General features: G+C 41.4%; 1 protein-coding gene across 1 annotated transcript in view; it reads right to left on the reverse strand.

Moving 5' to 3' along the window:
* Positions 1-663: 663 nt before the first annotated feature.
* TOX3 (TOX high mobility group box family member 3) overlaps positions 664-10,804 on the reverse strand; it is a 146,892-nt gene continuing 136,751 nt past the window's right edge. The window contains exons 5-7 of the mRNA XM_007947040.2: positions 7,732-7,959; positions 5,469-5,549; positions 664-1,410 (exon numbers count right to left, since the gene is read on the reverse strand). Coding sequence (XP_007945231.1) covers positions 664-1,410; positions 5,469-5,549; positions 7,732-7,959 — 1,056 coding nt within the window. The remainder of the gene's footprint in view (positions 1,411-5,468; positions 5,550-7,731; positions 7,960-10,804) is intronic.

A 10,804-nucleotide genomic window follows, 5' to 3' on the forward strand; every position in this document is an offset into this window, starting at 1 on the left:
TGGATTTGGAGAAGTCATGGAGAAAAGTGAAAAATGAGTCAATAATTGAATCTAATCACTTGCTTTTTTTTTTTTTTTTTTTTTTTCCTGGAGAACGTTTAAGAAAAAAAAAAATAAGAGCTTTGGCAAAAGTCTGTGATTTACATTATTTTTCTCATGACAAAAAAATGCCATCAACTATTCACATCATACAAATGTTTGTATGAAACTGAATCTTCATATTTCAGGTAGTTGCAACTGTGCTTTTTATTTTTAGGGCTTCGGAAGTTCAAAGAGCCTGGAAGTGTGGTTTATTCACTTCAGAAGAAATAAGGCCATGTTCTGTGACTCAGAGAGGCCAGTTTATAGTCATCAGTATGTCCCAGGGTTCATTAAACGGTTTGATTCACATATTGTAGGTATAGCCTGAATAAATAAAAAAGGCATCACATAAAAGAGCACAGCTTTTCTCGTTTAAAAACAAAGTGATTTATAGTCAGCTAAAAGATGATACCCAGCTACACTGTAGTTCTTATTGCCTATCTAATAGACACTTGAGAGGACCGTTTGATCTGTTACGCATTGCTGCATAACCAACATCAGCTTACAAGTTTCAGCCGCACATGGTTTACCCTCCCATGCCACCCTCCTCAATACACGCCACTCCATCCGCCGCACGCATCTTCAGAAAATACTGACCTGCGATAATACTTGAGTTTGTGTCTGAGACTGTATTTGTGACTGGTGCTGCTGAGAGGTGGGCTGGGGGCTCCCGATGGCGGGGATGGGGGACGTGATCTGGGAAGTGGCGGGGGAGTGCTGCCGAGGAGAGGGCTGAGACTGGTGCTGCATGTGTTGGAGCTGCTGCAGCTGGATGTGCTGCTGCAGCTGCTGTTGGCTGATTTGCTGCTGGAGCTGCTGCTGGTGCTGCAGGTGCTGCTGCATGTGGTGCTGAAAATGCTGCTGTTGCATCTGCTGCTGGATTTGCTGATGCATCTGATGCTGCTGGAGCTGTTGCTGCTGCATCTGTTGCATCTGCTGCTGCTGCTGCTGCTGCTGCTGCTGTTGCTGCTGCTGCTGCTGCAACTGCATCTGATGTTGCTGGGTTTGCACTGAAGGGCTTACTTGGGTGGAGGATGCTGAGCCAACCATGGCCGTTCCCATGGAGCTTATCAGCGGGGCCCCAATGTTCGACGGCATGTTGGCTGCAATGGTGACTGATGTGACAATCTGGCTCATGGGGAGTCTCATGGTTAAAGGCTTGGGAGCAATTGACCGAGGGAGCGACTGCTGAAGAGTCTGAGGGGACGCTGATACCGTTGCATGTTGGGATAATGGAGTGTTGAGAAGAAGGGAGGATGTCAGATTGGTTGAAGCGAGGGTCTGCTGAACAGAACGAATGGTCTGGGCCTCTGCTGATTCAGCGGCAGCCTGCGAGGGGGATGGGTGGAGGGGAGAATTCCAGAATATTAAAATACACAAGTTGTGGTAAACCGATCATAAAAGTGGCCACCACTGTTCATGCTTGCCAGTATCCAAGACCTTTATCAAGTGACCCTTTAGCTCTTCCCATTGAGGAATGGAGTCAAATTTCCCAGCCCTTGAATCTGGGCTGGCTTTGTGCCTTTGTATTGACTAAGAGAATATGGTGAGAGTGACAGTGTCTGAGTTCCAAGCTGATGCCATAAGAGGCCTTGCACCCTTCTACTCTTTCTTGGAATCTACCACTGTCGTGTGGCCAGTTACCCCACTTCTTAGGAGTCAGTTCACTCCCAGCCAGTAATCCACCAAATAAATGAAGGTGGCCATTTTCCATCCACCAGCCCCCTCAGACCTGCAAGTTGACTTCAGAGTAATCAGACAAGCAGGACTGACTGACCCTGCCAAGCCTGCCCTAGAGCTGAAGAACCAGGTAACTGTCAGGCTCCCCAATAAATAAATGCTTAATTGTCTTAATCACTAGGCTTTGGGGTTGTTTGTTACACAGCACTATTGTGGCAAAAGATAACACACATATTTAAGAGTAACAATTCTTCAGCATTTATGTCTGTAATAATCTTATCATTTGAGTGTCTAATATTCAAGGACAGTGCAACACAGATTGCTTGAGTTCAAATCCAGTTCTGCTAATTAACAACCTTGTGAGCTGGGAAAATTGAATTCATCCCTCTGCTCCTCAGTTTCCTTATCTGAAAAAATGGGGCTCTATGGTACTTGCCTCCTGCAGAGGTTCTAAGAATGAAATTAACTCCTATGTCTTTAACATTTAGAACAGTGCTTGGCCCACGGGAGGCACTTAGTAAATGTTAGTTATTTCTTTTAATTAATGATGAGTCCCACTAGAAAGTGGTTCCTACTACAAAACTTCAAAGTCCTGTATTAGTTTGCTTACTTATAACAGTGTTCACTTGAATATTAAAAAAAAAAAAAAAGATTCCTCAGAGATACTGAATTGAAGTCCTTTACAACTTTAGAAATGTTTTGGTTTAACAGATACTTTCAAGGATTACCAAAATTTATCAAAGGAGTCACTGATAGGGGAGAATGTCTGACATTCATATGACTATACGATATGTTACAAGATAGATCGAGAGCTCAAAATGGAGAGAAACGATCCATAACACTTTGTATAATAACACAATTACCTCTAGCTTTTACGAATGCAACACTGTTTGGGAGGATTCCTCTTACTAAGAAGACTATTTTTAACTCTCGTGTGGTATCAAGTCGATCCGACCCACAGTGGCCCAATGTGACAGAGTAGAACTGTTAGGTCTTTTCTTCCACTGATGGGTTCAAACCCCAAGCATCTCAGTTAGCAGCTGAACACTTAACCACTGTACCACCGGGCTCTTATTGCTTCTTATTCTTCAAAAATTATGTTTGTGTTTTTTTTTATAAAGGGTATTAAATGGGAGAGTCCCAAGGTGGTACAAACAATTAACACTGCTAACCTAAAGGTTAGAGGGTCAAGTCCATCCAGAGGCACCTTGAAAGCAAACTCTGAGGATCTATACTTCCAGAAAACCAACCACTGAAAGCCTGTGGACACGGCTCTGCTTTGACACACAGTGTTGCCGTGAGTCGGAATTAACTCAATGGCAATTGTGGCTTCATTTTCTTCTGTAGTTGTGAAGAATATAATAAAGTCACATCTTGAGTGGGAGGGGTTCTTGCATAAGTTCAATACATATAAGATGACTTCATTGTTGCTTTTGCCTTCATTTTGAAGCTGAAATCTTGCTTCCTGTAACCTCACTCCTTAGACTAGTTAGTTCTTCTCTCTAGAGGCACAAAGATCAACTTATGTTCCCATTATATAAACCCAAAACCGAACCCACGGCCATCAAGTCAATTTCGACTCCTAGAGATCCTATATAGGGCAAAGTAGAACTCCCCCATAGGGTTGCAAAGCTGTGTATCTTCACAGAAGCAGACTGCCTCATCTTTCATTTGCGCAGTGGCTGATGGGTTTGAACTGTCAACCTTTTTGGTTAGCAGCTGAATGTCTTAACCACTATGCCACCAGAGCTCCTTCTTCCTATTTGTTGTTGTTATGTGCCGTCGAGTCGGAACCAACTCACAGAGACCCCTCCTTGGGTTTCTGAGGCAATATCACTATGGAAGTAGATTGCCCACCCTTATATTTGAGGACTCAGATCATATATCCCCAAATCCTCTCTTCTCTGGTTTTCAATTTTTCTAGTATGATTTGATTTTCAGTCTTCACCACCATGCACCACCAACACTTTGGAGAGCCTCCAACTGGTTGTCAATTCTCTTAAACCAAAACAGAATGAGATTTTCTGAGTTGATCTGATCATTGCATCATACCATTACATGCTGCCCCAGGAGATCACTGTATTAGCAGCTATTTTAGGCTTTTGGCTCAGGATGAAATTATTTTAAACTTCATACCTTAAGGACTACTTTTTTGCCTGCCAAGTCGGAATATAAATTCAGGAACTTCTCAAATTGATCTTAATCACAAAAGAGAGAGAAGAGAGAATTTTACATTTAGATTTTTTTTTTTTTTTAAAATAAATGGAGTCACTGAGTTCCATTCTGAAATATTTCTGAATTCTGATTCTAGAGTGTAATATATAACTTTCAGTTATCTCTTCTAAGTCATTCATAGACTTCATGAGCCCAATCATGGTTGCTATTTCCTGAATGCCCCAGAGTTATTGGTTCTTGGTCTAAATCCATGTATCATCAATTATTCATGCTCTCTAATGCACAAAGATCACTTATATCTGCTTCTGGGTAAATGAATGAATACATGATCTGCTTAGGAAGTACAAGCACATTGTTCCTCTAGCCACTTCACTCCATCTAATTAACAACCAACTATATCTCAATGCTTAACATCTGTAGCCCACAGAATCAGCTGTTTTATGCCAATATCCAAATCTGAGTACAGAATCTGCCTATCTTCCAATGTGTATCTTTCATATGCTCAGAAAAAGGCTTTGCTATTGACCTGATAAATGTTTTCTCTTTCTAATGAAGTGACAAGTATTCGGGGAGTGATCAACAACAAGGGCAAGAGGGTCTCTGTTCTGATTCTGAGCAGTTGCCAACTGTAGGCTTTAATGTACAGAAGAAACATCTCAGGTAAGAGGAGCCAGAAAAAAGGGAGTAAACCTTTTTAAAATGAGTTTGCCAGCAACATCTTACTATGGCCTGAGGTCCTATGTGTCACCCAAGACAGTAACAACAACAATGAAATGGTATCACTTCTTGCTGAAGAAAGGAAATCAAAAGCAGAAATACATTAGTTCAAATTATCATCCCCAAAACCTCACTAAATTCAAGTAAGGCAAAAGACAAAGTTAATTTAATGTCTATACACACACATACACACACACATATATAAATTAGCTTATGTTTCTTTTACATCAAGTAATAGTAATTTAGAGTGGCATTTGCTTTGGGATAATGGTACATTTTCTCATACATTGGGGTCTACTGTATATGCTATAGATAACACACACACACACGAACACACACAGTCTTTTGTTTTTAGAACTTGGAACATTATTTGTTTTATTTATGTCAATGGAGTACTTGGTCAAAATGCAGCATCCCCAATTATAATAACGTAGCCACTGGAGGATTTAAGATATGAGGTCCAAAAATGCCAGACAAACATACCTCCCAAGATATAAAAAGGACATTAACACAGATCTCAGTCCCTGACACAAAGAAAGAATAAGAGACCACTTAAAATTTGTCTGAAGATTTTGAACACACATCTATGGGGATCAGCGAATCTGTTGAAAACAATTATTTAGATTCAGATGCTTAATTAACTCATACTTTTCATGCCATCACTGGGGTAATCTCCAGTGGAAACTGTGAGTTTGAGAGCTGTTAAACAAGCTATTTTGTCAACTCTACCAGGGAGTTGCACGTAAGTCTTCAGTGCTCCGGTACCACTTTCAATAGTGTATCTGTGACAAGAAGGGCCACCTGTGCAGCCTTACCTTGGAAACCAGACTCGCTCTGTATGCGGCCAGGGCCTTTAGGTACTCTTTTTTGGCAGCTTCCGTTTTCCTTTTATATACCTATTAAAAGACCACAATTAGCACCACTTTACCATATAAATTCTCAGCCATAAAATAATTACCGCACAAACCAGGTCACAATATAACTCACATGAAGGGTTGGTTTCCCTGGCTTTGATTTTCAAATGTTAACACACACACATATACAACTATTAGAACAAAACAAAATCCCAGCCCCCTAAATGGGCCACAGTTTTGATGTTTACGACTGCAAATGAAAGGCATCTGGGTGGCACAAGGGATTTGCAGCCACTTGCTAACCTACAAGTTGGCAGTTTGAACCCACCAGAAGCTCTGTGAAAGAAAGTCCTGGCGAACTGCTCTCTAAAGATTAACCTGTTGCCTTCAAGTCAATGCCAACTGATAGCAACCCTATAGGACAGGGTAGAACTGCCCCATAGGGTTTCCAGGACTGTTTGAACCCATCAGCAGCTCCACAGGAGAAAGATGAGGCAGTCTGCTTCTTTAAAAATTTACAGCCTTGGAAATCCTATGTGGCAGTTCTATTCTGTCCTATAGTGTTGCGATGAGTGGGAATCGACTCCACAGCAACGGGTTTGGTTTAACGAGTCCAATCTTTATGGAAGCAGGCAGGCACATCTTTGTCCTACTGAGCAGCTAGTGGGTTCGACCCACTGACTTTTCAGTGAGCAGCCAAGTCCTTAACCACTGTGCAACCAGGGCTCCCTTCTGTTAAGACGATAGCCTAGAAAACCCAATGGAGCCATTCTATTCTGTAACTCATGGGATTGCTGTGAGCTGAGGAGCAGACTCCACGACAGTTAACAGTAACAACAACTGCCAATGAGAAAAGATTCTCAGGTTGCAGTCTAGACCCCTTGAGAGTAATTGCAGAGGGCCTCATGTGAAGGCAGTGAATCGGGTAGCAAGAAGAATAAAATTTGATGCAAATGGTTTGAATTCTAGAAAGCAACTCGTTTCTGCATCAATGTCATCTTTTCCACACCTATTTCTCAACTGTACTAAATCAGAGGGTGAAAACAAAAACTACTTAATGGAGTATATGAAGACAGAAGAGAGAACATGAGGCCTTTCAACTCTACCTTTATCTTAGGGGAAAAACAAGCCAGAAATAGCGAAAGGTATGAGATTTCCATTACTGAGCCCAATGGGTTATACAAATAAACCCCATCATTTTAAACATGACTTGGCCTTCCTTTGTTTTTTAAAACCATGGTCAGAAGGCTAGATGTTAGACCAAAGAACTACCATGTTTCTCTCCAGAGTCTGCCCCTGCCTTATAATTGCGTTTCTAGGGTAAAAAAAAAAAAAAAAAAAAAAAAATCCATCTGCTACATAGAGCAATAAGCTCACTGAAGATCAACAGTAAAATGCTATAGTCACACTGCCCCCAATGAAACCAGCTAGGAGGAATGAGTTCATGATTTGTAAAGAAAAATCAAGGGCTTTCCACTCTTCATTCCTTAAACAATTATTCTATTTTATCACTAATAGGGGTCTATTCTTCTGTCGATATGTAAGCGTTAACTCCCATTAATGGTAATTGGAGTTTCATGCAAGGACCAAGGGGAGGACCAACCCCTGAGGAACCCATTCTTCTCTGGCTTGTGTGGAGGAGGTGCACAGGCAAGGAGAAGAGACTAAACCCCTAAGGAAGTATCTCCCACCAGCATAGCTAATCTCTCAATACCTCTCAGACTGCCGAGCTTTCAAATGAACTTGGAATAAAATTTCAAATACCCGGTGACAATAATGAGACACGCAGAGGCAGCTTCAAAGTTTGGAAACCCACCAGGACAGCACAAAGGTTCAGAAAGATAATCAATGAAAAGGCAAGCAGGATGGACCTAATCCGTTTGTAGTGCTCTCTTTTGAATAAGGGGGGAAAAAACCACATTATTTAAAATGAAAAGATTATTATCAAAAGTTTATGCTTGCAGGACACTGCCTGGATTTCTCCCAACTCTCCTCTGAATGGGTTCTGAACGTTCACCCTGAAGCTGGCCAAGAAATCTGTACAGCCACAGAATGGTTGGCGAGTCGTTCGGGTCTATATGCTTATTTGGTTGGTTTGTATAATTCCAAAGCTTAGAAAGGCTTTCATGAGAGGCAAGCACATTAATGCAAAGTGTTTGCTAAGAAAAGGTGTAAGGAACACTGGCGATCTTTTAATCTATTGCCATGATGGATCTTGTCTTACCTGCTTTTGTTCTTCTCCAAGACTGTCCCACATAGATGCTACGATTTTGGAGACCTCTCCAAAGGTTGCATTGGGGTTCTGACCTTTAATTGCAGCCTGTGTGTCTCTGAAAAACAGGGCATATGCTGACACTGGCTTCTGGGGCTCATTGGGATCTTTCTTTTTCTTTTTCTTTGGAGTCTTGGGCTTCTTGCCAGAATCTGGAGCAGCTCTTTTCTCACCAATAGCCTGCAAAGCAGGAAGAAAATTCACTGCCTACAATGTACTTGCACAGAATGCAGTAAAACTTACTTAGCCCACAATTGTTCCTTGAAGGTTTTGTTAAGCATCATCAACTGATGAATCACCACAAAAAGGGGGGGGGGGGTGTAGGGTAAATTTGCTTATGAGTTAACTGGACAGCAGAGATTAGCATTTAGAACATTGATTAATGAGACCCAGAAGTATCTTCAATACATTTGTAGCATGTGCTGTAAAATAGCAATTATGAGTAATGAAAAACAGAACACTCTGTGCCAGGCAATGCCATATATATATGTACACATAAACAAAAGAGTTCACATCATCAAAGGTTTTAGAAGGAAAAGCTTAAATAATATTCAAGGTGTTGATCTTATTCAGATAATTTAAACGAAGTCCTTGCCATAGTCACATGCCATCTGAATTGATTTTTTGAGGCCGATTTTTATTTTACCAGAATGTCACATTGCTAATGGGTCTCTGGGAACGCAAACGGAAATGAGCTGCAATCCCTACACGTGCAGAATAAGGGAAAGGTCATTCTTATTGTTTTAAAAAAATAATGATAGCTCTTTAAAGGAAAGGATAACAAGGAGTGTAAAAATGTCCAAACTATTTCAAGTGGAGGCAGAAAGGAAATTTACATGCTTCATAAAATTGAAAACCTATGAAAAAGCAAGAGTTGACACTTAAAACCACCAAGACTACACATCCTTATTATATATGGTAAGGAGCCCTGCCCATAAAAATATTAGCACCAGGGACTCTCACACAAATCCAAAATATAAACCTTGTGAGATTCAAAATCATTGCAATGATATGGGTATAAAGCTCCAAAGTTATATACTACTGGCCTCTATACAGGAGCTCTGGTGGCATAGTGCCTAAGGCATGAGTGCTAACCAGAACGATAGAGGTTCAAACCCACCAACCATTCCTTGGAAGGAAGACAGGGAATCTACTTCCATAGTGATAAAACCAAACCAAACTCACTGCCATCGAATCGGATCCGACTCACAGCAACTCTTCCTTGGGTTTCTGAGGCGGTATCACTACGGAGCTCTCAAAGCATAGTGCCTGAGGCACTTGACTACTAACCAGAAGGCTGGTGGTTCAACCCACCAGCCACTCCTCGGAAGGAAGATGGGGCAATCTACTTCTGTAGTGATACTGCCTCGGAAACCCAAGGAGGGGTCGCTATGAGTCGGAGCCGACTCGATGGCACGTAACAACACAACAAAAACAACATCACTACGGAAGTAGATTGCCCCAACCTTCCTTCTGAGGAGTGGCTGGTGGGCTTGAACTGCCAGCCTTTGGGTTAGCAGCCAGATGCCTTAGGCAGTACGCAACCAGAGCTCCCTCCATAGTGATACTGCCTCGGAAACTATGAGTTGCAGTCGACTCAACAGCAGTGAATTTGTCTTCCATACTCACTTGCTACCATCATCTAATTTTACTGATCATACAATATACTTATCTGAGAAGCAAGGGAAATGACTTATCAACAGTGTTTTCTTTTTTTTATACTTTCTTTACCTATCAGCAGTGTCTCCTCCCCTCCACTCCCATCCCTGGTAACCAACAAAGAAAGTTTCCTTCCATAAATAAACCCTTTCCTTGACTTTTTACGATAGTGATCTTGTAAATTATTTGTCTTTCTGTGATTGCCTCATTTATTATTGACAGTGTTTTATACCCCTAGATTAAAGCATGGCTATACTGAAGATAATTTTGCAGTTAACTTCATCAAGGAACCTGAAGTGTTTGACAAAATCTGTTTTAAGAGCCAACCTTGGGCAAGATCAACTGAGCCAGACTCAAGTTACTACCAGATCAGCTTTTAACTGCCTTGAATCTTGAATCCTAATTCAAATTTTCCAAGAGTATCATTACTTTCTGAATGAAAGTCATTTGGTAGTTAATCCAATTACTAAAACTGAAAGGGAATTGTCTTAACTGATAAGTCACTTCTTTGAAGCTCTGAACCCTTAAGGTGTTAAGAAATCTCTAGCCTAATTCCAGGTAGGTCCATAGTTTGTACTATTTGAGTGATAACAGTATCTTGTTAATTGCCGCTGAAGCAAACCCTGACTCATGGGGAGTCCTTGAACAACAGACTGAAGTGCTGCCTGGTTCTGCACCATCCCCAGGAACAGGTGTGGATCAGACTAATGCAATCTTTTCATTGGCTTTCATTGTCTGGTTTTCAGATGGAGATCACCAAGCCTTTCTTTCTAGTCTGTTGCAGTCTGGAAATTCCACCGAAACCTGTTCAGCTATCACTGCCACAAGCAATCCTCCACAGACAGACAGGGCTACAAATGAGGTACACTGGCTGGAAACTGACCCCAGGTCTCCCACATGGAAGCTGAGATTTCTACCACTGACACACTACTGCCCCTACACAATATCCGCACTAGTAGTTGATATGCTTCAAGTGGGATTAAGCTACAGCTTGCCTTTCCTCTAAAATGCCATTTTTCATAACTCATACAATTAATTCAGTAATTCTGTAGACACCACTGTCTTTTTCTAAATTCTCAGAATAAGTGAGACTAGGAGCTCTGGAAGCGTAGTGCTTAAGGCACTTGACTGCTAACCAGAAGGCTGGCAATTCAAACCCACCAGCCACTCCTTGGAAGGAAGGTTGGGCAATCTACTTCTGTAGTGATACCGCCTGGGAAACCCAAGGAGGGGTCACTATGAGTAGGATCTGACTCGATGGCACATAACAACAAACAACAACATTTAATTTTAGTTAATGAACCTGAACTTGCAAAGAAGTAAGATACCCCTTGGTTAAGCCAGATTGTGAGCTTAAAATAAAAAA

Source organism: Orycteropus afer, unplaced genomic scaffold, assembly GCF_000298275.1.
Source record: "Orycteropus afer afer isolate SDZICR_OR568_19922 unplaced genomic scaffold, OryAfe1.0 scaffold00009, whole genome shotgun sequence".
Taxonomy (NCBI): Eukaryota; Metazoa; Chordata; class Mammalia; order Tubulidentata; family Orycteropodidae; genus Orycteropus; species Orycteropus afer.